Here is a 26257-nt window from a genome sequence, read left to right as displayed (position 1 = left end):
TTTAAATACACGCTTCATTGATATTTTAACAATGTATGTAGTTTCAAATTTGAAATCTTATTAAAATATTTTCAAATATTTTAAAATACATTAAACTTGTTTTATTTTCTATCATCTTCTTTAGTTTTAAACTTTCTTAATTTTTTAATATGTATTAGCATAGTGTCTGCACATATTTTCACACGATTTCAAGAAGGTTAGTAGAAGGGTAAAATTCAATTTTTGTTGGAATTCAATTAGAACACACTGTTCTCATTTTAATTTTTTTTAATTGTTCAAGTAGAAAGTTTTCATTTCTCGCTAATTTTTGTTTTTAAATGTTTTATATCTAAATTTATTGTTACTGAAGTTGCCATCCATATAAGCTGAGTTTCAATGTTTTGAGTATGCTTTTTGCAAATAATTTATTTCATTCTTAAATATAATAATATTATTATCCCTGAAAACGTTCATTTAATTTTTACCTAAATTTTAAAATTATATTTTGAATATGTCCTTGTATAACTTCTAAAACAAAATCATTTCGATATTGCTTTAACAAAAATCGTTTTTCTATATATTTTCCAGACATTGATCCATCAATTCATGACTTTATTAATGCAAATGCGGAAAGTTTGCAACTGCTAAAAATGAAAGAATTTCGACAGCATTCACATTCTCCACAACAACTATACAATCAACACCTATCAAAACATCCATCAAAACGAGATTTAGGTTCAATATCAAACTTATCAATTCAAAGCTTTGGAAACCGTACCGAATTTTCAGAAGGTTTTGAAAGTCCAAATGACACAACGTCTAATAATAATCCAAATTTATTAAAAGACATTGAAACTCTAATAGCAAATATGGAACAAAACCAGGCAAAACAAAATGAAAATATGTTTAAAAATATTGAAAACATGTTAGGTGGCTTATTAGAATATCAAAATCAACAACAGCAATCAGACAAACTTCAAAGAAACAATGATGATATTTTAGATAAAAATGATCTATTAAATGAACACCAATTTATAGGAGAAGAAAATATTTTTCGTAAAAGTCCAATTCTTAAACTTAAACTTCCTAAAAATGTAAACTCTGAAAGTGATTCTGTTGAAATGGATGTAAAAAATTTTGTTTCACAACATATTCAAGATATTATTCCAGATTTAGTAGAGCATGTTGAAAAGGAGTTGGAAAATACTGATAATGTAGAAGACATAGAAAGCAATGAGGATTTATTAAAGATAATAAATGCAATGAAAGTTAGCACTGAATTGAGTGGAGCATCTTCTAATGTGTATGAAGATTCAATAACAGCACCTATGTCAGAAATAAATATTAAAGAATTCGTGTCTAATCATATAAAAGAAATTGTTCCAGAGCTTGTAGAACAAGTCCGAAAAGAATTACAATATGATGCATTAAATCGCGATGACATTGATTCAAAACTTCAAATAAAAGAGAATTCAGATGATGAAATTTATATAGTGCCTAACGACAATAAAATTCATGAGTTGCAACCAGAACATCCCGAACCAACAGAAACAAAGACAAATATAAAGACGACTCCAAATGAATTGCAACTTGAAGTAACGAATGATGATATCACTGACACAGAAAGCAAACTTAAAACTTCTGACCAATCAAAAGAAATAATTCATTTTGTACTAAAAGATGACATATCTAGTAACACAAATACGGAAACCTTAGAAAAAGAACCAAATCCCACAACATCTAGCACAATAACAGCAAAAGAACCTTGCAAAAAACCTACGCAAACTAGCACTTCTTCGATAAGCAATAGGGATATAGATCAACAAGATAAAGAGATTAAAAATACAATTATGACTGATATACAAACTTTTATAGAAAGTTCTGGAAGTGAAGAGGAATACGAAAACTCAATGATTAGTTCCGTAATCGAAAATAAGCATATTAACCGAACTGAAAACATTTTAGATGTACCAAGCTCTATGACAAATGAAGTTCTACGCACAGAAAAAGAAAATTTAAAAAACTTATACCCAACAGTATTCGTTTCTGATAGGTCCGAAATTATAGAACCAACAATACTGTATAACACATCCCAAGAAGCTATTGATCAAAATCTTATCACAAAACAAATTACAGTTGACAACACTAAAACAGAAGTGGTTGAAAACACTTTACCCCGTTTAAAAGTTTTGTGTCAGATCAATGAAAATAAATCTGATGAAACTGAAGACTCTCAAAGGGAAAGAGAAAATATTGATGAAAAAGAAACTTTAAAAAGTACAATCATCATCACAGAAGAAAGGAATTCAGAACTGAATGAAATTATTACTGAAAAAATTATGGTTCACAATTCAATAGAGATAGATTCATCAAAAAATGTAACTGCACAAAATATTAACAATCAGACCCCTTATGATAAAATGAGGGTTGAAATCAATTTTCAAGACTCATCTCAGTCAAATATAAATGACGAAATAACAGATAGATCAGCAATGCAACTTGAAAATAAATACAATGACCTGAAACTGCTTACAGAATTAAACACTGAAATACAAAATGAAAATTCAAATACAAATCTGAATAAAAGCTATAACAAGACAAAGGCTAAAGCCATTGCTCAAACATTAATTTTGGAAGAAGCCACTTTGAAACAATTCGAGAATCAATCACAAATCAGTCAAAATATAATTGAAAATAATGTAGCAATAAATGAAGTAAACTTAGATATATCAAAAGGGGAAATCAAAGATAAATCCGAAAACCAGAACGAAATAAAGAAAATTTCAGCCGTATGTTTATCGTCTAGCACATTAAATGAAGGAAATAAATTAGTAAATTTAGTCGAACAAAAAATAGAAAATGCTTCTGGAGAGGCAAGTAGTGAAAAATCTCAACCTAAACAACCAAAAAAGGAAACAAAAGATAAATCTGAAACACAAAACCAAATTACGGATGTTTCAGACATGAGTACATCAACTAAAGGAAACCAATTAGCAGATTTTACCAAAAAAAAAGAGGAATATACCTCTGAAGGTGCAGATCGTAAAAACTTTAATGCAGAAGAACTAAAAGAGGAAGTCAGAGATATATCTGAAAACCAAACCGAAATTACGGAAACTTCAGCTAAAGACACATCGCTTAGCACACCAAATGAAGAACATAACTCAGCCGATTTAGGTAAACAAAAGTATAAAAGAGAAAATACTTCCAAATTAAAGAATCAGACCAAAAGTCAGCGCTTCGAGCAGCAAAAATCAGGTAAAAGGAAAGGAAAAAAAAATAAAAGATCTCAAAATAAAATCCTCAATTTCTCAGATCTTTCACAAAAAGATATGGATATTACATCCAATTCAATTGGCTGGATAGAAGAAAAAAAAAAGACAATAGATGATTTAACATTATTAAACAATGAAGTAAGTTATAACATACCAGGTAATAACCTAGAACATAACATCACTAAACCCGACAGCATTAGCTTTGGTTCATTACTAACATCTTCAGATAATCCAACTGAGCATCTTAGGACCGCTGAAACATTAACAGTTAACTTTAACATTAGCAAAAACAACGTTGATTTAAACAAGGCTCATCAACAACTACAAGCGGGAAGGGATCACAATCATACTTCATTCACCATTCCCGAAGCTACTGAAACATCTAACACCAGACATAAAAAAACCAAACAAATTCATAATGTTAATCGAAAATCAAAAAAACTAAACACTTTTCTAAATAAAAAAGAAGAAAATGAAATTTCAGCTAATTGGAATCTAATTTCTTCTAAGACATACGTAGAAACAACGTCTAAGGATGCAGAAATCACTTTAGTAGAAGATCAACATGCAAAAACGAACGCAGTGATTGGAAAATTGTTAGTAGGAAGCTCGTTACAAACACAGAAATTGATTTTTGGTGAAAATGAAAGGAATGCTGAAAAATCATCTTTTCATATTATTGAAAATAACAGAATTGAAGATATTAATGAAAAAAACGATATTATTTTGAGTGGTTCATTAAACATTATGGTTGCTAGTGAGGTTTTGCCACCATTGAATGAAACATTAAGTGATATATCAAAGGTGGAAATATTAGAAAACCTATCTAGTACAGAAAATGCCGAACATCCAGCAATTAATACCGAGCTCGTCCCCCCATATTATGTTGTTGAAATAAAAGATAATATCGAAAGTTCATCAAACATGGAAAAAATCGTTGAGTACTTAGACGAAGGAGCTGTGGGAGCTATAGGCTCTCTAAGTAATGATAAAAATTTATCAAATGTGGTATCTAGATCAAATAATTCCGAAGAAATAAAAGAATTCTCAACGAATTCATTTGAAAGTTATAATGAAAATGCGTTAAGTGAAGAAATCACAGAAGCACAAGAGGAAACACTTCAAATTGAAAGTCAAGATATATTAAATAACCAAATCCAAACCCATAATAATAGTTCAACACACAACAACCCAACAAAATCTTTGGAAGCTACAGCAATTATTAAAACATTAGCAGGGGAAACTTCGAGACCTGAAATTTCTCAAGGTGATGATAAGAATTTATTGGATGTAATAACTACGTCAGAGCGGATGAATGATTCCGAAGAAATAAATCAATATCTGGAAAACTCAAAAGAAACTTATAATGAAAATACGTTAAATAAAGAATTTAAAGAAAAGCAAAGGGAAGCAGTTCACACAGAAAGTTATAATATATTAAATAATCAAATCCAAACGCAAAACAATAGTTTAATACACAGCAGCCCAACAGAATCTTTGAAAGCTCCAGCAGTTATTGAAAAATTAGAGGAAGAAGATCCAAAAACTAAAATTTATCAAAGTAATAATAAAAATTTATCAAATATAATAACTACGCCAGAGCCAATAAGCGATTCCAAAGAAATAAATGAATTTCAAGCAAATTTAAATGAAACTTATGATGAAAATACCTTAAATGAAGAATATAAAGAAACTCAGGAAGAAACGGTTCAAATAGAAAATAATGAAGGATTAAAAAGTCAAATCCAGAAATATAACAATAATTTCACAAACAACGGACAAACAAAATCTTTGGAAAGACCAACAACAAAAATCACCAAAGATAATATTTCAAGCGAATATGTTAATTTTACAGGTAGAAATGCTCCACAAATGCTTGTGACTAATTTTAATGAAGAAAGTGAAGAAGTTTATAGAGATGTCGAAGAACCTACGGATGAAGAAAAATTTGACAATGTAATTGATAATCCAGTAAAAGAATCAAAAAATAACGTTACGAATTCCAAAGATTCTCATGAAGATACATCAGATGAAGAATTATTTAGTATACAATCAGATGAAGATGATGATAATACCTATATTGGAATACATTCTAAATCAGAACAATATTCGTTCCCATTAGAAAATAGTATAAGTATAACATCTTTCGCCAGTACGGACGGATTCATTACCCCAACAATGTCAAGCTCTGAAGTAATACTAATTTTAAATAGTGAAAATGGAATTAATCGCGAAAGTGCAGTTATATCAGTTGAAAAGAATTCAATTGAAGAAAACGAGGCCTTTGGTATAGAAATGCTCAGCCAAACCAAACTCAAACCAGATGAATCATTACCGAATGAAAACACCGTAGAAGAAGTCGAAAATGAAAACGTCATGCAAAGTTCAGACTCTGTCAATATCTTGAAACCTAAGGAAAATTCAAAACAAAATCTCTCAGAATTAGTTGAAGATACCCAAAGACTTATAAAACAAATGAAAGAAGAAATTAATTTCGACATTGCGTCTTTTGAAGAAGAAAATGACTACGATTGGACTGAAAATGAGGATTATTTTGATGAAAATTTTTCAGATGATGAATATGATTTTGACGAAGAAGAAATGGGTGAAGAAGAATATGAAGAAGAAGATTATGATTCAGAATCAGAAAGATTTTCTGAAATCGATACTGCCGACGAATTAGATGAGGATTTTGAACATAATAAAGGAAGTGAATCTACCTTAATACAAACAAATACTGATGAAAACGTATTTGCAAATGAAGAAAATGCAAGTAAAAAGATACAATTGGACTTATATTCAAGCGAACATAGCACAGAAATTACCCCTTCGAAATCAGCTTCAGAAAACTCAGATTCTGAAACATTATCAGATCATTTTGCCGAAGAAACTGCTAATAAAACAACCGAAATTCTAAACTATTCCAATATAATGACAATTGCAATTGAACAAGTTACATTTCAAGAATCTGAAAATTCACAAAATGCGGAACAAAGCGTGCAAAATGAAAAAGAGAGAAATTCGGAAATTTCGGAAATGTTAAATAACGAAGACAACAATTCTTTCACAGAAGCTTTGCCGTTTACACATGAAATAGCAGTATTAGATTCGGAAGCTAAAGAGGAAATTTCAATAGAACAAAATACAACAGAAAAAATTGTAAGTACTCAAAGAGAACCACCATTTTCTGAGGGTCTTAAAATTTCTGAAAACTATATTGAGGATGAAGAAGCCAAATCGGAAAATATTTCCGAAATAAAAAATATTTCAAAAGTGTATCTGGACAATTCTTCTTCTTTATCGAAAGAAATACAAAATTTTGAAATAACCGAAAATGAAAGTACCACCGGCAAATCCAGCTATGTCAATCCATCTATAGAAATAGTTGAGTTAGAGGTTCTTCCGGTAGTGGACAAAATTGTACCGGTTATCAAAACTAATTCAAAGATTGGTAAAAAAGTTCCAGAGAAATCAAACAGCACAAAAAGTACAAAAGCTATTCAGGATGTGACGGACAGAACAGAAGACATTAAGGCCACAACTTCAAATAAAACAACACAATTGAAACCAGGCACAGGTGCTATTAGTAAAATTCCCAAGTTAGCAAACGATAAGCAACGTTCTAAATCACTTTCAAGTACACCAATGATAAGTTCAGTTAAAAAAATTCAGCTTGAACTCTTAAATAAACAGCAGGAATCATCCAAAACTATAAAACCATCAAAAATAACGCCACCAAAAATTATAAGAAAAAATTCAATTTCAGAAACTATTACAAAATTAATGGCACCAAAGCAGTCTCCTCTAGACATTTTAAAGAAAAATTCTGCTACCACTTCTGGATTGTTAAAAACAGACTCCAAAATTCCAAAAAAAAAATACCATGAAACATGTTTCAGCGATGAAAACCCATCTTCATCTTCAGAAGATGAAAGCCACATCATGGAGGAGCGTCTAAGGCGGAAACAAAGTGAACCTGTATTTAGAACATATCCTTCTTTACTTCAAGAGTCACAAACAGAACCCGTAGAAGTAAGCAAATATTAAAATATGCTATGTGTGCTCATAAACTTCCAATTTTTTCTTAAGTCTCAATTTTCACATTAAGTATCAATTTATAATTCCAATGAATTACAACATATCGATTCCTTTTATTTATTCTTTTGAAAAATTTTCACAATTTCATTTCATTCCTAAAATATTAAACCCCGCTTTTATAGACTAAAATTTTGAAATGAATTATAACAACAATAACAGTGAAAGAATAACAAAAAATTAAAACGTTTCAGGTAATAGCTAAGAAATTTGTCGAAGATGGCCTCTGCGATAATTATATGGAAGCGGAATTGGCTGCCGCTTTAGTAGAGTTGAAATTCCAACAAGAATCCGCCTTGTGGGCTGCTAAAGAGTGTAGTGATTTGGAACAAGCAATTTCCTTATTGCAACAAGAATGTGAATTATGCACAGGTCTTTATCCAATGAATCAAATAGTTTCCATGTTAAAATGTACACACACATGTTGCAAAGATTGTGCAAAAAATTATTTTACAATTCAAGTATTTAGATATTTATTTAAATTCATTCAAAACTTGGTATAAAAGATTTAACTATTTTAGATTACCGACAGAAGTATCAACGATTGTAATTGCCCTTACTGTAAAGTTCCAGAACTTCATGTTTCAGACGCAAATGAAGATGAAATTCTAGAGTATTTTTCCAATTTAGATATTTTTTTGAAAACTATTTTAGATAAAGAAGTTCATGAACTATTCCAAAGAAAATTACGGGATAGATCTTTAATGCAAGATCCTAACTTTAAATGGTGCGTTCAGTGCTCTTCTGGATTTTTCGCTAGACCAAAACAAAAACGTCTTATATGTCCAGATTGTGGTTCTATAACATGTGCACAGTGTAGAAAACCAGTAATATTGATTTATTTTGTCGTTATGCATATATAAGTTTGCGAATTGAATTTAACTAAATATGTATGTTTCAGTGGGAAAAACAACATGAAGGCTTAACATGTGATAAATACCAAGAATGGTTAGATTCCAATGATCCGGACAAAAATATACAAGGTGTGTTATTACATTTGGCAACAAACGGTATTGACTGTCCCAAATGCAAATTTAGATTTTCTCTGGCAAGGTATTTCAATATTTGCTAATATTATTTAAAAAAAAAGTAATTATTTTGGTTTTTTTGAAGGGGGGGTTGTATGCATTTTACGTGTACTCAGTGCAAATATGAATTTTGTTATGGATGTGGAAAGCCCTTTATGATGGGAGCTAAGTGTACTGTTTCATCGTATTGCGCACGTTTAGGTTTACACTCACATCACCCAAGAAATTGCCTTTTCTATTTACGAGATAAAGAGCCCCAACAACTTCAAAATTTGTTAAGAATGCATCAAATACCATTTGATGAAGAACCACAAATTGAAAAGACTGACAAAAAAATTAAACAATCGCTCAAATGCCCTGTCCCCTTGCAAAAAGAAACTCCTACCGGCTTGATTGATACAATTTGTAACGGAGATGTGCCTCAAAAATACGCTGGTCTATGTAGGTGAGTTTTGGTTCAAATACTTTTTATGGTTAGATTATATAGGCAGGGTGTATGAGACTCCATGGTATTCCCGAACAAGGTAATAGAGTTGATTCAGAGATACAAAAAAATATTGAAGAACATTTCTCTTTTCCTGCTGATTGTCAGTTTCTCAAAGTAAAGTTTTTTGAAAATAATAGATTTTAGAAATTCATATGAAACACATTTGCACGCATGACTTCAGGTTTCAATGTGCTCTTAAGACGAACCAATGAATGCAGCAAAAATAAAATTTTTTATGAATTTTATTAACGTTACTTTGTTTTACTACTTATTTTTAGTAATATAAGCAACAGGCAAATTTTTATAAAAATCTTCTAATCTCTTTTAACAGTATTTACATATGTATTACATTTTTCAAAATTTTAGATTTAGTTAAAACTTATATGTAATTTGTTTTTCTTCTTCAATTCAAATTCAAATTTGATTTTTTTTTTAATTTATACAAAAAAGTAATGAAACAAATCAAATCAATTTTGCAGAACTTATATTTTGAAGCAAAAATTTTGTAAAAATTATTTGAAAACTAACAATTAAAATAACAACCTACATACATACATATGTACATATATTCTAAAACATAATTAAACAAATCAATTTAGAATTCGAAAACAAAAGTTCAATAATATTCAATGAATATTCAACTCCTTTCCAAAATTAAGAAATATTTTACTTCTAAAACGAAAAAACTAGAAACTACGAAGATCTTAATTCACAAATATTACCAGAAAGATGGCTACAACACACTGTTAAAACATGCATGTATACTGCGGAATGGGTTGAAAAGCTTGAAATGCAAAACATTCATAAAACGTTATTGAAACTCCACTCATATTTTTTGTGTTAAAAAATGTAGATATCATGAAGTATAAGGTCTGTCTGGTGTAAGAGAGTTTTTAAAATTTTTTAAAAACTTTATAAAGTTTTTGTATACAAAGCGTCTGGCTGGGACAATACTTTTTGAACAAAAATGAGAGAAAATGATGACATTCTCACTTTCTGAATGTTTAAAGTTTTTTCAAGTTTTGGAAAGTGAAATATTAAATTTTAAAAACTTTTAAAATCTTACAGCGGTCGAAACATGTTTTTTTTGGTTATGTCAAAAGGTGTTATTTTTGAAAAAAATCAACAATAAAATTTTTTTCAAAACTTTTCAATTAAATATAAAATAACCAAAATGGGTTCAGAGATAGTTTTTTCTAAGTTTACACTTCTATAATCCAAAATCAAAATTTCTCGTTTTTGGATAACCGTTGATACAAAAAATCATATTTTATTGTATTTCTGTCAGCCGTAGTATAACCGAAAAATATTTGTTTATGTTTGATATGCATATGTATATACTTTGCAATTTGACGTTTATCACATATTTATAAAGTTTTTCAAAGTTTTGTTAGGTGTTCGGTCTGGTTTATTGTTTTTTACATGAAAATTTTTTTTCTTTTTGCGAGAAATTTTGTCATTGTTTGTCTTTTTAAAGTTTTTTTAAGTTTTATCTTAGACAGACCTATAGAAGTGTACATACAAAATTCTAACTTAAATTTTATAAAACTTTTATTTCATCATTACAGATCTATAGGAACTATCTAGTTTATTTTTTCAGAATTACAGTATCTTGTGTTAACTGATGTTTCGACTTAAATTATAATAAGAAGAATTTATTAAAGGTTTCGACTACTTAAGATATAAAACATATACATTATGTACATATGTATGTATTTTGTGTTATACAATAATAATGAAATATTAAATTTATACACATATTACGTAACATAAAATGAAATTTAATAACAATTGAAAATTTAAACATCTGCCCAAAAATTAAAGTGTTGCAGCAATTCTTTCATAATTGAGGTAAACTTAATATGTAGTTCAATGTTAAAATGTGTTGATAATACGTATGTACATATGTATGTATCTACATATAGGAGAAGGTTTTTGTTTTCCCTTTTGGATTATTTTCTGATTCGGTATTTTTGAAATTGGAAGCCTCATTTTTAACTGAGCATAAATTTTAATAAGCTCCGATTGAAATATGTATGCGCTAAATAATGTATATATACTGTTTAAGAAACACAAAATTACCTTAATTTATGTAGATAAGTATGTGTTAATATATGTATATTTTTCTTCTGAAAATTAAATTCTTCTAACGTAAAAGATTAGTTATTCTTTTTCTTAATAAGGTTTTGTGAAATCTGACTTTGATTCAAAAATTCCAAAAATGCATGGAATTTTCAACTGATTTTCGGTTGATTAAGAGAAATGGGCTATTTTTAACCGTTGTTTTGATCCTTATTTATTTTTATTGATAAGTAGATTTCGAATTTTTTATGTTATTCGTAAACTGTTCTCGAATTAATAAGGCTAATAAATGCTTTTGAGTATGTGACTTTGGATCATCGATTGGTGTTATCAAAAACTATCTCACTCCGTTTCGAAAATATCATCATGTTTGAGACTCAGGCACCATGTTTAAATGTTTCTTTTAAACGAAATTGTTTTCGTAGGAATAAAATACACTTAAAAATAATTTCAGAAGTCATATTTAGTGTTATTTGCTCTTCAACAATGAATAATTATTAATTATAATTACATATTACATTATTGTCATATAAATTTGTTTAAACAGAAATCACTACGTTGAGTACTTATGTATTTTGATAAAAGATAATCGAATCGATACTATATCAATACTATCACTAGATGATCTAGAAATAGTTGTGAAAAGAGCAAATATACGTTTACCACCTAAACCATATGGAATTGTGGAAGGTCTTTATAAGAGAAGACTGGTAGAGGTGAGAGGTTGTATTGATTATCAGCAAATCTAACAACTGAGCAATAACTTAAAAATTGACCACTTACTTTTTCCTCTAATGTGTCACATAATAACAGTTAATAATCAATATTTGTGCTAAATTAATTTTTTTCGGGTTTTACAACAGGCAGCACTATGTAGAATATTTGGTGAGTGAAGTATCAAAAGCTAACATAGATCCTCTTCCCATCCTTGATTTAACGGATTGTGTTCAAGAATTAAGAAGACGAGGAATACCATTACCAGAAAGAGGGCCTTGGGACACTGATGAAATATATCGTGGAATGTGTTCAAAGGTTAGGAAATAACACTTAGGAAATTTACATTACATGAAATTGCACTCATACTTTTGTTTAAAACAAAATAAAATTAACTTTCCAAACAATAATACATACCTTTATGATCATAAAGTATGAAATTCAAATTTTTTTAAGAAACTGATGTAAAGCCCGATACAATTATTTACATTATAAAATCACTAATTTTTGCACAATACGTGTTATTAATACTAATACTTACTAATACCGTTAAACTTAACTAAAGGATAATGTCTCCTAATTAAAAAATTCTCCAAATGTACAAAGTTTCCTATATTCAACGGCAAAGTTAATTAACAAACGATATGAGAAAAATGTCTTTATGAAATTTCCATTTTATTTTTTTAAAAATCTAAAAAATAATTTTGTTCATTTTTCAAATTTATTTGATCATTCCTAACGATAAAATTAAATCTAAGGTTGATTTCACCTATAAAAAATTAAAAACTCCTGTTAATGTTTAATTGAACGGTCAGCCAATACCATAAGCTGACGAGGCCAAGTATCTGGGTATGAACTTGAATGCCAAACTGAAGTGGAAAGCTCATGTAAAAAAGAAAAAAAGAGGAACTGCATTTCAAATATAGGAAGCTGTAGTGTCTTATGGGTAGAAACTCAAAACTAAGTCTACATAACAAGCTGCTGCTCTACAAGCAAGTGTTAAGTTCTTAATGGAAATAGTTAATGCCACTTGGTTCTAAGGTAAATAGTTCATGCCACTTGGTATGTACGCAACAGTTCAAGAGATCTCAATATCGCAACAGTTCAAGATTAAAATAAGAGTTAAATCGCATGACAACTTAGAAATGCTAAAATTGACAACGCAGAGGCGACGAGCAGAAGGCTGAAAAAAAACCAGGCCTTTTGATTTGATATCTTACATCAGCTAGAAATAACTAAAAAGTTATACAAGGGATACCACAGGGTGTTCACTTAACAGACGCTACTCAAAATATACTGATATTTATTACTAGATTATTAGATATTAGATAATTACTAGATAGGCTGGCATTAGGCTTATAAACAAAAAAAAATGAAATATGAAACTAATTCGGTTTGGTGGTTGTCGATGCTTCAGGCAGTGCTCAATTTAAAAAACACTGAAACATTTCTAATCATTAATGATTATTAATGATATTTCATTAATTACTTGCAATCTGTATTTAAATAATAAACACGACTGAAAATTATTTTAGTTAATATTACTTTCAAATGTTCTGCTAACACAACACATGTAATATATACTTTGTAATATTTAACTGCAACATAACTTGAATCCAAATTAACACCATCCACTAACCAAATTAAACTTTTAATTTAAATTTTGCCTAATATTTAAGATAATTTTTTAATAATTAACACAATTTTTTCATTATTTTCCTAAATTAGCATAACTAATGTGTTAGCAGTTTCCCAAAATCTTTAACAAACAATTTGTTTAGCAAAATAAAATACTAAAACACCGTTTTTTTTACATTTCAGATTGTTGAAGCTCAAATTCCTTTGAACTAAAATATTATCGGATACGTTGCACAAAATATCAAATGATTAATTATAAAAACGAAAATATAAAAATAAAACTTTTTTAATCCGAAATTTATCAATATACATATCGAAAATATTAGTGAAATTATGTCAATTTTCATGTTTTTACATACATAGGTGCATACAAGTTTTTTTTTTGTTAATTTTTTTTATATTTATTTTAATAAATTTTTTAATCTATCGTTATTTTGAACACTTTTGTTTGAATTAGAATTATTTTTTAAAAGCAGCGCCAATTGCAATAACGTATTTTTATGTTGTGTTTTTGAAACCGCTGAAACGCCGGTTGGTTTGCCTTTTTTTTTTTTGACACTCTTTGATTGAAAGCTTAATTTAGAAGTTTTGAAGCTGGAACTTCCATTAATATGTTTGGATAGTTTACGATTCCTTTTTTCACCAATTTTAGTTTCATTTGTAAACTCAAGCATGTAATTTCCAGTCTGAGAAACTGATTCAGAGTTCTTGTTTTTTTCTTTTGCTTTTACCTCAAGTTTATTCTTATTAAAACCAAAAGGTTTTTTACTTCTTCTTTGTAGGGGAATTCTTGTTTTCGTATAACAAAAATTACACGTAAAAACCTGAAATAAAATAGCATTTATTATGTACCACAAAATAACATTTATAAGTAAAAATTGAATTTCTGTAAAAACGGTGGAATTTGTCTTAAAATAAATGAATTAAAGCATTAAAAAAAGTTTGATCTAATAAACGCACGATCGACCAAAATAGGTATGTATATTCTAAATAATATCTAGAAATATATTTAGGTTTCTCTTTTAACAACAGAAAATTTAATGGGTTTTACAACCGAAAATTCAATGGGGTTCAATTTTTTCAATACTGACGTTCTTTAATAATACATACACGAAATATCATTAATTATTAGTTTTTACTAAATTTAATTTGCAAAAAGAAAATATGCATTTTCACTAGTGATGCGCATTATCGAATAAAAACTGTTTGTTTATTGAATTGTTGTAAAAAATTTATTCATTCGATAGTTTTTCCGTTTTAAAAAATTCTTAAAGTATATGCGTTCACGTACAATGCAAATTACCACAAATATTTTATTCCGAATAAAAGGAAGTTTTCTTTTCATATACCTAAAAAAAAAAAATAAGTTTTGGATATTTTCATATTATAACAAAACATTTAAAAATATTAATACCGTGCATAAATTTTTTTAAGCACGAAAGTTTTTTATTGAATCGTTTTAATATACTCGTATATTTGAAAAAAAGAATCAATCTAAATACCTTACTTAAAATTAATTTATTAAAGGTGTTTTTACTTAAAACCAAAATATATCTATTAATAAGTAATTCGACTCTCCGTTTACATCACACTTAACAGTAAAGAGTTAAACAGTATATTTCTTATTTTCTTTTTTCTACACATAAGAATTTTTCGGAGGGAAAAGGTACGCAATAAATGTCTATCTGTTTTTTATAATGTATTTTTAAAAGCGGGAGTTATTTATTTGTTCGTATATAAAGTATAGGAAAAAATATTAAGAATTTTGAAAGCGGCAGTTTTATTTCTGTAACTTATTTCAGTACAAGGTGGCAGAAAGGGTGTATCCATATTATAAAAGCGAAGCGATTTAAAAACAAAATTGCACTATTAAAATAAAAAACAATCATAATTTACATATTATATGTATATAATTTGAAAAAGAAAAATAATATTAACAAAAAACTTAAAATTTGTTAGTAATTTTCATTACATTTATTGTAATATAAACTATGAATTTTTTGTTTTTATTTCAATTTTGTTTTAAAAATTTATAACAAATATTTCTTATGAACATACATACATACACGCGTATCGGTAGTAGGCACTTTTTTTTTATAAATTGCTTAATTTCTATGCCTCGTCTACATTGCGGTTTGACATGAAATCAGCTCGAAACTCAAAATGCGTTTTTACTATGTTAGCTTAAAAGCCCAAAAACGATGTTCAGCTATTAAATTTCAAATCATTATTAAAATTTCAAGTCAAGTAAGCGACCTGCGTGAAGCCGGCTTCAGGTCAAGTAACATTTATATAGACAATAATAAGCTTGAAGCAGCCATATAAACGGGGTACATACATATTACTACATCATATTTTGTATCTACCTTGAATAGGTATGTACCGTATAACAAAGTGTGAAATTTTAAATTTATAACTATTACTTTCATAGAATGCTTTTTCCTAACTTTTGTGAAATGAAAAATAAATTTTGTTGTTATCAAAAAAAAAATAACAAAACTTTTACCTAACTTAATTTAATTTTTTTTCAGTTCGATGTTTTTAATACACTCGTTTGTTTACAATATTTTGTTTCTTTCTTGCATACACAACTTTTATTTCTAAAAAATGGAATATTTTAAGAATTTGAAAGCAAAATGCAAACGAAAACTAACGGAATGGAGCGAGTCGAACTACTTATTAATAGATATATGTATTTCGCTTAAAACTTCACAAAGTTCGTTGTATCTGCACACATGAATAAAAATTGCATTTTAATATAAAGAAGTAAATTGAGCTATATCTTCTCTTATTTTAATATAATGATGTCTTCTATATGCATTATACGTGAAACTAGAATTGAGCGTAATATAACGGCTAAAATCTCATATATTGAGTGTAAGCATATTTATCATTGCGCTTGTGTTATTGTCAAAGAGCACGATTTACAGTATTTGAAATCAAGCGGCAATAGTTTTAAATGCAAAAAGCGCTTAACCCAAAGAAGAAATTCAATAATAAAACAACCAATCCAGCAATCTCTTGTATCAAAAAAATCAACAACATCTAGATCTAAATTTACATTTGTTACTGGAACTGTTAACAAAAAAAGACATCAGTCCTCTTCTGATAATGAAGCTACACCTACAATTGTTTTAGATAACTTTGTGTCGGATACAACAACAAATTCACAGCAACATCAACAACTAAATTTCACCAACAATAACAGTTCCCTACGCTCTGAGAATGATTCTAATTCATTAAATATACATAATGCTACAAACACTGCTACACTTGAGCTGTTGTGTGAAGAAATTTTGTGCATAAAAAAAATAAATTCAGATTACGAGTCGCATACAGTTCGTCCGGGTGCGGCAAAACCAAAATACACAAAAATGTACAATTTGCATTGGAAAAATACCTCTCCCGACACTAATGTGTACATTCCAATTCAACACTAATGTGCACGAGTTGGCACGATTTCTATTATATTATCGTGTTGTATTGCACAAGTTACAAGAAAAAAATCTGTTTTAATAGGAAAAATTAAAATATTCGATAGAAAAAGCACTATCGAACATGTTGAATTAATTCAATCTTACCCATTCGAATATTTAAAATGAAATTTTTCGTAACAATTCGAATAATTCGATAGTGGATATTCGATAGTTCCGATTCGATAGTTTCAAACGAAATCTGTGTATATACTCGTACGCGCTTAGTATTCATTAAAGTAAATCTAAAGGCAAAAATTATATTTTTCCAAAGTTCGAATGCTTGGTATTCCGAAAGTACATCAAATACAAGATCGCGTACACTTTACCTCACTGAATAATTCCTATGTGTATAAAAATGAAAATAAGAGCCTGATCGTGTCACTTTCAAATTGTAATTATAAATGTTTTCTAATGGATGTTTCACTTTTCCAATAAGATTACTCATTTTTACTGAATCTTTTCAAAAATAAAGTGAAAAACTTTTGTATACAATTTAAAAAAAAACGAGATACGCAATCGGGATAATTCTTCTCACTCGAAAATTACATTATATGATAGTTACTTTCCTCTCACTTTCCGAGTAAAATAGCGAGATAGACGATCAGGCCCTAAGAAGGTATTCTGCTTAACTATTTTAGATAAGCGAATTTTTTATATGCATGGATTGGTGAGCGATTGCATTGATGTGATGTGAATGCAGAGTCAAATTACTTATAAAATACATATACTTTGATACATAATACCTATGTACTTTTAAGTAAACAAAGTGAGTCAATAAAATCATTCGAATATATAAAACTATTTGATAGTTGCAATCATTCAGTAAGGTTAGGTTGTCGCGGCTCCCCGAAGGGTACACATAGGCCAACTAGGCCCGTTGTGGTACCGCCGGATCTCTTTCCTCCCGCTTCTCATCTGTACCAACCCAAACCCCTCAAAAATCGATTCGAATTCCTAACGTTTACATTCGCTAAGCTAGTAGCGTGCCCGAAGAAGTAAGACCCAAGGAATCTCTGCCTGGAGTTCGCCAGTGCCGGACACGAGCAAAGAAGGTGGGTCACCGTTTCGTCCTCGCCCTTGTCACATAAATTCCTACAAATATGGTTTGCGGGGCGGCCCATTCTCCTTGCATGTTCGCCAATCAGACAATGGCCCGTCAGGACCACTACCACAGCACTGATATGCTCCCTTCTAAGAGAGATCATTAGCTCATCTGAGGTTGGTGCGCTTCACTGCCGCGTTGCGAATCAGCAGCAATAGGATTCCTAGAGGCATGCCCAAGTTCTCTTTTTCAAGTGGAATCCCCACAGTAGTTCCATGCATCGCAAGCTCGTCCGCCTTGCAGTTCCCCGGAACCCCACTGTGTCCGGGGACCCAGACCAAGTTTATTTCGAACTGCCCCGCCATCTCGTTGAGAGAAGACCTGCAGTCCCGGACCGTTCCAGACGTGGAGACCTCAGAGCCCAGTGCCCTTATCGCGGCCTGGCTGTACGTAAAAATACTGATGCCACCAGCCGACACGACATTGCAATCAAGCCAACGCAGAGCCTCCCCACTTGCGGCTACCTCAGCCTGAAATACAGTGATCCGGCACACGGAAGGAGAGCCCAACATCTAATTGCTCAGAATAAACTCCCCCACCCACCCCGCCATCGAGTTTGGATCCGTCCGTGTAAGAATGGACCAATCCGTCATCAGTAACCCCCTCGTTCAGCCAGGCTTTCCTAAGCAGAATCGAGATCCCAAAGTTCCTCGAAAGCTCCGGGGAACACAATCAATTACCCCCACGGCATGTCAATAGTCCACAAGAACGAAAGCATTCCCCCTAAGGGCACAAGACCGCTGAGATGCGGCTCGCAAGCGCACCGCAGATCCCGCAGCCATCTGCCAGCCCAGCACATCTAATGGCGGAAGATGGAAGAGAATCTCGAGAGCCTGAGTAGGTGTGGCCAATACACACCATCGCCATTCTTTGAGTCTTGCTTTTCAGCCTGAGTAGCTTATCAGTCTGAACTGCTTATCATTTAGTTGCTCACTATCGATAATTAAAATCACTCGATAGTTCCCATCACTAATTTACACATCGAGATCAGTTTCACTTTACAGGTATGTCAAACTTTCGACAGCAAAATATTTTAAATAAAATATTAAAAACAAAAAACAGCGGATTCTGGAAAAAAAAATTTTTAAAGTTATTTTCCGTCATGTTACTTTTAAAAATCTGACAGAAAATCTGATGATAATCGGAAGCATGTTTCTATTTTTTTTTATCAGATTTTTTCTTATGTCAGACTTCCCCTACCTACCAAAATAAAGAATCTGCAGTCAATTTGACGTTTTTAATTTTGGTAAAATCTGAATTTTTAACGAAATTAAGAATGTACTAAATTCACTTTGTACCATTATGTCAAAAACAAACGAAATTGACGCTAACTTGACATATTTTTGCAGACAAAAATTTCAGTATGCAGTATGCATTGGAAAAAGAATAGGAGGAAACATCAAAATGTAAGTGGAAAAGTATTTTTACCGACCGTATTGTGTATACAATAGGTAGGTTATGTGATGGTAACAAATTTTGCATATCGAGTTTTCGGTTGGAATGCACTTCTCCATAGTAAGGAATTGTAAATAAACTATTTTCAGCAACTGTCGGTCCGTCGGTCTGTGTGTACACGCGTGTATCTTAAGTTCTGCTGAACCGATTTTGATGAAATTTTATATGTAAGTTTATTTCCACCATGGCACGGATTGATCAACTTTTGGGATATATCAGGCCTCGGGAACTGCACTTTTTAGCGGGCCTGTTTTACATTTTTGAACATTTTGAAGAAAATATTCAACCGATTTTCTTGAAATTTTATGTATAAGCTTTGCTCGACCGTCCGCAAAAATTCCTAACTTTTGGAAGAAATCAGGTATCAGCAACTGGGCGTTTACTACGGGCCAAATATACATTTCTGCGTATATAAAGAGAAATAATCAACCGATTTCATTGAAATTTAATATTTAAATTCTTCGTATTGAAATAATGAACATTTAAATTTTTTGGAAAGATCAGGGCTGGAAAACTGATTTGCGGGCCGATTTTACATTTTTCACCACATCTACGGAACGAATTGATGGAATTTCTTGAAATTTGATATTTGAGTTCTGGTTGTTACCGAAACTAACTGGCGAGCATTTCAGGGAATTCGGGTAGCACAAAGCGAAACTCTACTAAGAGCCAAATTTACATATTTCTAGGTATGTTAACTATAAGCTTACTAATGTAACACTTTCAATTAACTAGATAATACATATTGCGGTCGGTTATGTGCTGACCACATCAGATTTTTTTTTATGTAATTTAAGGTACACACTTGACTAAATTAGATTTGCTTGTCTACATTATATATATATTACAAAATATATGTATACCAAAATTTTTAAGAAAAAGTAGATTGCATATTCTGCGGAAAAATTTTGCAGTTTTGCTAGACGCCCTCCGATTAGACATCGAATTCAAATTTAATTGAACATTTGGGCATGATCTTCTATCTCGCTATTTTATTCAGCAAATGAGAAGAAAGTGATAAACTATCATATATTTAAATAATGAAGTTTTCAAGTGAGAAGAATTATTTGGTTTTCCATCGAACTTTATTTGGTTTATCTCGTTACACTTGAACGAACGTATGTTCGAAGGGTCTACTAAATTTGCCTTATCCTTTGTAATGCTAAGAAGTAATGGTCTGAGATATAGATTCAAGTGCATGTTTTTGATCAGCGTCGAATTTTATTACAGTCATTCATTTACAATTGATTTACAGTCGATTTAGCTTTGTCTGTCCGTCCGTCCCAACGATAACTCAAAAACTAATTGAGCTAAGTTCACCAAATTTTCCCAAATGATTTATTATTATTAATGCCAGAACCCTATTTAAATTAGATATGACCGGGACGCTGGTTCGGTCATATCTAATAAAATTCAAAAAATAAAATTCAAAAAATTTAATCTTATTGGAACACGAAATATTCATTCGAAAAACAGAGAACTCTGATTTGAAAGTGAATAAAAAGTGAGTAAAAAAGCGAGATACACGATTAGACTGTAAATGTAATGTGTAACACCCGCCTAAGAGAGTAATATTCTACTGTAACTAAACTGCCTTCTATTCAGGAGTAAAATTGAGCATAACTTAAGAAATTTTTGATTTTTTTTTATGTTGAATTTATTCAGTCAAGTATCCATTACCCATTATCCATAAAATCTATAAAACTTTTGAAGATTTCCAGCTCATAAAATCTATATCTGGATTGTGTTACCTATTTCGTTTATGATCGATTATCTGAAAAATTTGCTAAAGGTTTTGCAGATATTTGAATTTGAAAATTTCAATACATATTTTCCTTTAAATTATACTGGTTACAAATAACTTTGCGGCAACTTTACCTACAGCTGGTATATTGCTCGTTTTTAAAAATTGTTAATTTTACTATACCCTAAAATCTAAATCGTAAAAAAATATTTCAGACATAATGCAAAAATACAAAATACTACGTTAAATTTAAATAGCGCTGATGCTTCAGATCCTAGAAAAAGCAAAAGATGAAGAGGATTGATTTTGAGCACATGTGGTAAAGCACCACATTTTATTGCACAACTGTAAGAGACCATAGATCTTATTAAATTTACTAATTTTTCTTGTTTTGACTAACAATTGAAAATAATATGCTAAAACGAAACCTTTCTGAAACCAGCGGAATAGAAATGTTAAATGACTGAAATTATGTATTACAAAATTATCATTATTATGATATTTTATTAAAATGTTATTTGAGCAACAAGCTTCAAGTAAAAAAAAACTTTTATTTTTTTTATATTTCATAACGGAAATAAGTTTGTTCTGTTTTAGTACGTATCAAAATGACGTTATAAACGTGGTAATCAAGATTTTATGAATTTCCATTACTGATATTAATATTTCAAATATTAATAAGGAATCTATAATTTTTTCATTACATTTTGTATTTTTCAATAATATAAGTTTAGTAATATTGGCTAACAAAGAAGGTAATGAGAGTAATATAATGTAGTATATTTAAACAATTTGAGTTATTACCTCATTTCAGTTATTGAAAAGATACTTATAGGATTGTGTCAAATAATTCCAATTAGTTTTAAAGTTATTAAAAATAAATATATGTATATGTATGTACCTAATTCCAAACAATTCTTTTGTACATAATTATTTTAAAACTATTTCAAACATGTTATATTTAGTGCTTGAAAAGTATATGTGCTCTCCCTTCATATATTAGTACCAGATAAACAAGAGTAAAGTTATCTATTTATAAAATCACATGAGTATCTTTCATTTTACAATCGGAATTTTTGAGTTGTTTGCTAAGATACAATTTATTTCGAAAACAAAAAAAATATTCAAATCCGGTCATAAAAATTTATGATTGTCTTTTACAAAACACTAAATATTTTTTTACTTAGGTAATTGATATATTAAGTTTTTAAAATTTTTCTCAAATAAAAATAGCTAAGTATTTTAGATATTATTTTCTAATTCTCTCTTCACAATTTTTCATTACTATGTAGTTATATCAATATTTAATAATTATTCTTTGAATAATTATATTTTCAACTTAACACTACAGTTACATCCCATAACTTGAGTTAACTTGCCTTATGAGAATAAAGCTCTTTACTTAAAAATAATGAAATGCTTTCTTTACCACATAAAATGTTGAAGATGTATACAATTTTTTTGGTGCAACACTTATCATTTTTACTTATCAAAATATGATAAGATGCAAAGTTGATTAGTGAGTGAAATTTGTAAAACTTTGGTGCAACACTTACAAACTTATCTTATCAAAAAAAATTTATTTTGAACTTGATAAGTGATAAGTGGTTGGTGCAATAGGTGTATTTTTTGTTTGTATGACTACAAACTTGTTAAATTTTCTTTTGAGATTTACTTTATTTTAATTATAAAAATTATTACTTTTAGTAATTTACTTTCTAAACTTAATTGCTTTCAAAGACAAGTACAATTTGTATTAAAAACAAAAAAAAACAAACGAAAATAAAGAATTTTAAAATATATACTGGATATAAACAGTCATAAGTAAAAAGGAGGTTATTGTATTCATAATATAAACATTTTACTTTTACATGTTATTGTAATTGAAGTGACACATCTAGTGAAAAAATTATTTTATTTTTAAAAAATTAAAGATTTTAAAAAACCTAAATTTTAATTTTAAAAAACCTAAATTAAAGTTTTTCCTGCCTTTGTGTTTTCTCGCAATTTCTTTGTTGTTTTAAGAAAAATTTTAAGAACTTACTGAATCTTTTTCTAAAATAATATCCCAACTGAATGTTTTAAAGAATACGAATTAATCCAAAAACTCCAAAGTTCCAATATGTAATACAAAAATATCTATATCAGAGGTTCCCAAACTTTTTCTCTTGTAGACCCCTTGTCGTATTTCCAACAGTAGCAGGGTACAACTATGATGTGAGAAAGTCTAATAAAAAACAAATTTAATTAAGTTCATGTCTTTCTATAGAACCCTAGCAGAGCTTCATAGACCCTTATATAGACTAGATCTAGATGATATATTTTGACATGTGTACAAAAAGCAATCTGAATTTTTTCGTTAAGCCCTGTTGTTTTACGTGTCGACTGTGTATTCAATGCATTTAAGAATACATAGTGTACGATGGGAAAAATGCACATTTTTAAAACACATTAGCACACTTTATTTTAGTACCTATATAGAAAGTATGAAATTTGATGAACTATTAATACGCTCATGAAAGAAAAGTGAGGTTTAAAAAACTTGAAAATGTAAAAATTTTAATATGACAATCATTTTTTGAACCCTCTCGCATTTCAACAATAATTCACAAATGCATTTCGCATAAAAAAAATTATTCTAAAAATACAAGTACTTACCTGCTGTTAATTTTTAATAAAATAATAACTTACTAAATTATTAAGCTGCCTTTTCTTGCAAATCTTTGCACCAGGTTTGTGTTTAATTGGGTCTGTTTTTCCACACACTAAGTTTTCTGCCAATTTTATTCTTGAATTAACTTTAGTTGATTCAAAAGCCAATCCATAATAACCTTTTACCCAATTGGTCACACATTTATTACAACCATCTTTCTCCATAAATAGTTGAATATTAGAACCAGCATTATATTTGAAAAGTTTTCTTGCATTCGATCTATAATTAAAAAATAAAAGCTTGACAAAGTTCAACACTTTCTTAATAAAACCAACAAGTAATAAGATCTCAGAAGTCTATTAGCTTGTGTTTCATGTTCAAACATTGAAGACGCTTCTAGTAAGAACTTAATTCTTCCATCCATGCTAAAAATTTTTAGGATAACTTAAATGTTAATTTAAATCTAATCAATTGTATTCTGCAAAATTGTACACAAATTTTATTTCAACATTTTATCCTTCTGATATTCTTCTACTATGTTATTTTCGGATGCAGGTATTGAAAAAATTTAAATTTATGTTTATATGCACGCTATGTGTCAAAACAAACCCTTCCGTTGTGTTATCAGCAAAAATAGTAAAACATACAAATATACCTATTTCCCAAGTCTAAGCTCAATTGTAGTATACACATATTTGTCATTTTGGGAAATTCAAGTCTGAAGCTTGCTTAAAAAATAACGTTTAAATTTTACTAAATGACTCGGGATTAGTTTTGATTAATTTGATTAATTTTTTAATTTCGATTTACTTTTTGGTTTTTTAATTAATTAATTTTGATTAGTTTTTTTAACTTGATTAAAACATAACTCAAATATATTTTGACAATGTCAAAGTGTATGCTAAAATTAACACGAGTTATCAAAAAATTTTATTATTCCTACTAAGTTAACTGAGTTTAGATTTAATTCCGTCCCTAAATATTTTAACTAAATTTAGTTAATTATAATACACATAAGATCAAAAATATTTCTTTTTACAATAAATCAAACTAAACAAAAATTTATTTTCAAAGTAAAAAATTTGCTTACTTAATTTGCCTATTTACATAAGTTCAAATTTAAGTAATTAGGTGCATATTAGGTCTGTCTGGGATAAAACTTGAAAAAGATCACTTTCATCACTTTAAGACAGTGATTTTTTTTTTTTTGACAAGGTAGTCAGTCAAGCTGTGATGGCTTAACTAGTTCTTTGTAGAGTTCTCTGTAGCCAGACATACAAAATTTCAGATTACGTTGAAATTTTGAGCCTTATTCTAGTTGTCACGTCACTTACGTGACATTTGTCGTTGTCGCTGTCACATCATTTGAAATGTGATATTCTAGTTGTCGAGTGACGTGACTGCGAGAAATAAACGAAAATGAAACGTTTCAAGTGAAATTGATACATTTTAAAAAGAAATTTTGGCGAGTAAAGTTCAAACTAAAAAAAAAATTCGGTGTATATATTTATATTTTTAAATCCGAGGGAAATAAAAAATGTCATCATTTGCATTATGGTTTACGGATTCATCAGACTCCGAGAGTGATGAAATTGAAAAAAAAACAACAATTAAGGATCAAAAGATTTAAGATTAGGGACAGCTCTAATTCATTGGATTTGCCAAATTGAGTGTAAGATAATAATTTTTTCAAATACATTAGTTACAAACATTTTATTTTATTCACAGATTTATAAGCTATTACAGACTTTCAAAGGAGGCCTTTCTATATTTACTAAATATATTCGAGGGAAAAACAAATACACCTAAAAGGTGTTTTGGAGTCTCACCTATAATTAAATTAGGAGCTGTTTTACGCTTCCTATCTGAGGGCAGCTATCAAAAAGGTGCTGCTAACGATTTATATGTAGGTTTAGCGTTAAGACGCGTTCTACGTCATTATCATTTTGAATAAAAAAAATTTCCAATTTATCGGAACGTTGAAGGCCTTCCAAATTAATTTTTCGTCCATTGGAGTATTCCTATTCGTTTTCAGAAAAAGTGAATAACCAAAAAAGAGAAAATAAAAAGAGAACGAAGTGTAATTGCAATGGTTCAGTATACGAAAATTTGACGTTTTAAAAAACCTTCGCAAGTCCGAACTAAAGTTCAAGTTAATCCAACTTTTTGAGAGAGGAAAAAAAACTGTACTAAAAAAAGAGAATGTATACATTTTTGGGTATACATAAATATTTTCACATTGTTAGTAAGGCTAATCACTAATTTACCTAAACTACCGCATCAGTACCTTTAAAACGTATACAAATTTCTTTATAATATTTTTGTTATGTTCGATTTTATATAGGAGACAACTTGAAACGACGCATTTTTTACAATGATTATAAAATTATAAAGCACTATCATACTTATAAAACTTAAAATCAAATAATTACAAACTTAAATTCTAAATTTAAATCTAATAAAATTTTTATTAACCTTTTTTTAAGCCGTGTATTCTAGACTAAAAAATATAGGCACCAATTTTTTTTA

At 29.4% G+C, this 26257-nt stretch overlaps 2 protein-coding genes across 10 annotated transcripts in view; one reads left to right on the top strand and one right to left on the bottom strand.

Moving 5' to 3' along the window:
- The window catches only part of LOC129612456 (E3 ubiquitin-protein ligase lubel), a 29273-nt gene extending 15536 nt beyond the window's left edge, over positions 1-13737 (top strand). For 5 of the 9 annotated variants that reach the window (XM_055526055.1, XM_055526058.1, XM_055526060.1 and 2 more), the window contains 7 exons: positions 568-7286; positions 7544-7810; positions 7871-8176; positions 8251-8402; positions 8463-8822; positions 11810-11978; positions 13482-13737. In XM_055526055.1, the coding sequence (XP_055382030.1) occupies positions 568-7286; positions 7544-7810; positions 7871-8176; positions 8251-8402; positions 8463-8822; positions 11810-11978; positions 13482-13511 (8003 nt within the window). In that variant the 3' untranslated portion in view covers positions 13512-13737. Of the gene's footprint in view, positions 1-567; positions 7287-7543; positions 7811-7870; positions 8177-8250; positions 8403-8462; positions 8823-11493; positions 11663-11809; positions 11979-13481 lie in introns of all 9 variants that reach the window. The other 4 variants (XM_055526062.1, XM_055526059.1, XM_055526061.1 and 1 more) reach the window with 4 other exon arrangements.
- Positions 13569-24330, bottom strand: LOC129612457 (uncharacterized). Its single transcript, XM_055526063.1, has 3 exons — positions 24064-24330; positions 23767-24007; positions 13569-14122 (listed from the first exon to the last, which is right to left on the bottom strand). Exons 1-3 carry the CDS (start codon positions 24150-24152, stop codon positions 13700-13702), a joined length of 753 nt encoding a protein of 250 aa, XP_055382038.1. The 5' UTR covers positions 24153-24330; the 3' UTR covers positions 13569-13699.
- Between the last annotated feature and the right edge of the window lie 1927 nt (positions 24331-26257).

This window comes from Condylostylus longicornis, unplaced genomic scaffold (genome assembly GCF_029603195.1).
Source record: "Condylostylus longicornis isolate FDR11 unplaced genomic scaffold, ASM2960319v2 ptg000072l, whole genome shotgun sequence".
NCBI classification, from domain to species: domain Eukaryota; kingdom Metazoa; phylum Arthropoda; class Insecta; order Diptera; family Dolichopodidae; genus Condylostylus; species Condylostylus longicornis.
Note: the sequence above shows the minus strand (reverse complement) of the source record. Positions and strands in the feature narration are given on the sequence as shown.

What these genes read in the sequence shown, in the direction of transcription:
- LOC129612457 (XM_055526063.1), bottom strand. Translation starts at nt 24,152, where the DNA reads ATGGATGGAAGAATTAAGTTCTTACTAGAAGCGTCTTCAATGTTTGAA. An exon ending in CTTCTGAGATCTTATTACTT is followed by an intron (nt 24,008 to 24,063) that starts GTTGGTTTTATT and finishes TTTTAATTATAG; the next exon opens with ATCGAATGCAAGAAAACTTT. An exon ending in AAAGGCAGCTTAATAATTTA is followed by an intron (nt 14,123 to 23,766) that starts GTAAGTTATTAT and finishes ATTTTATTTCAG; the next exon opens with GTTTTTACGTGTAATTTTTG.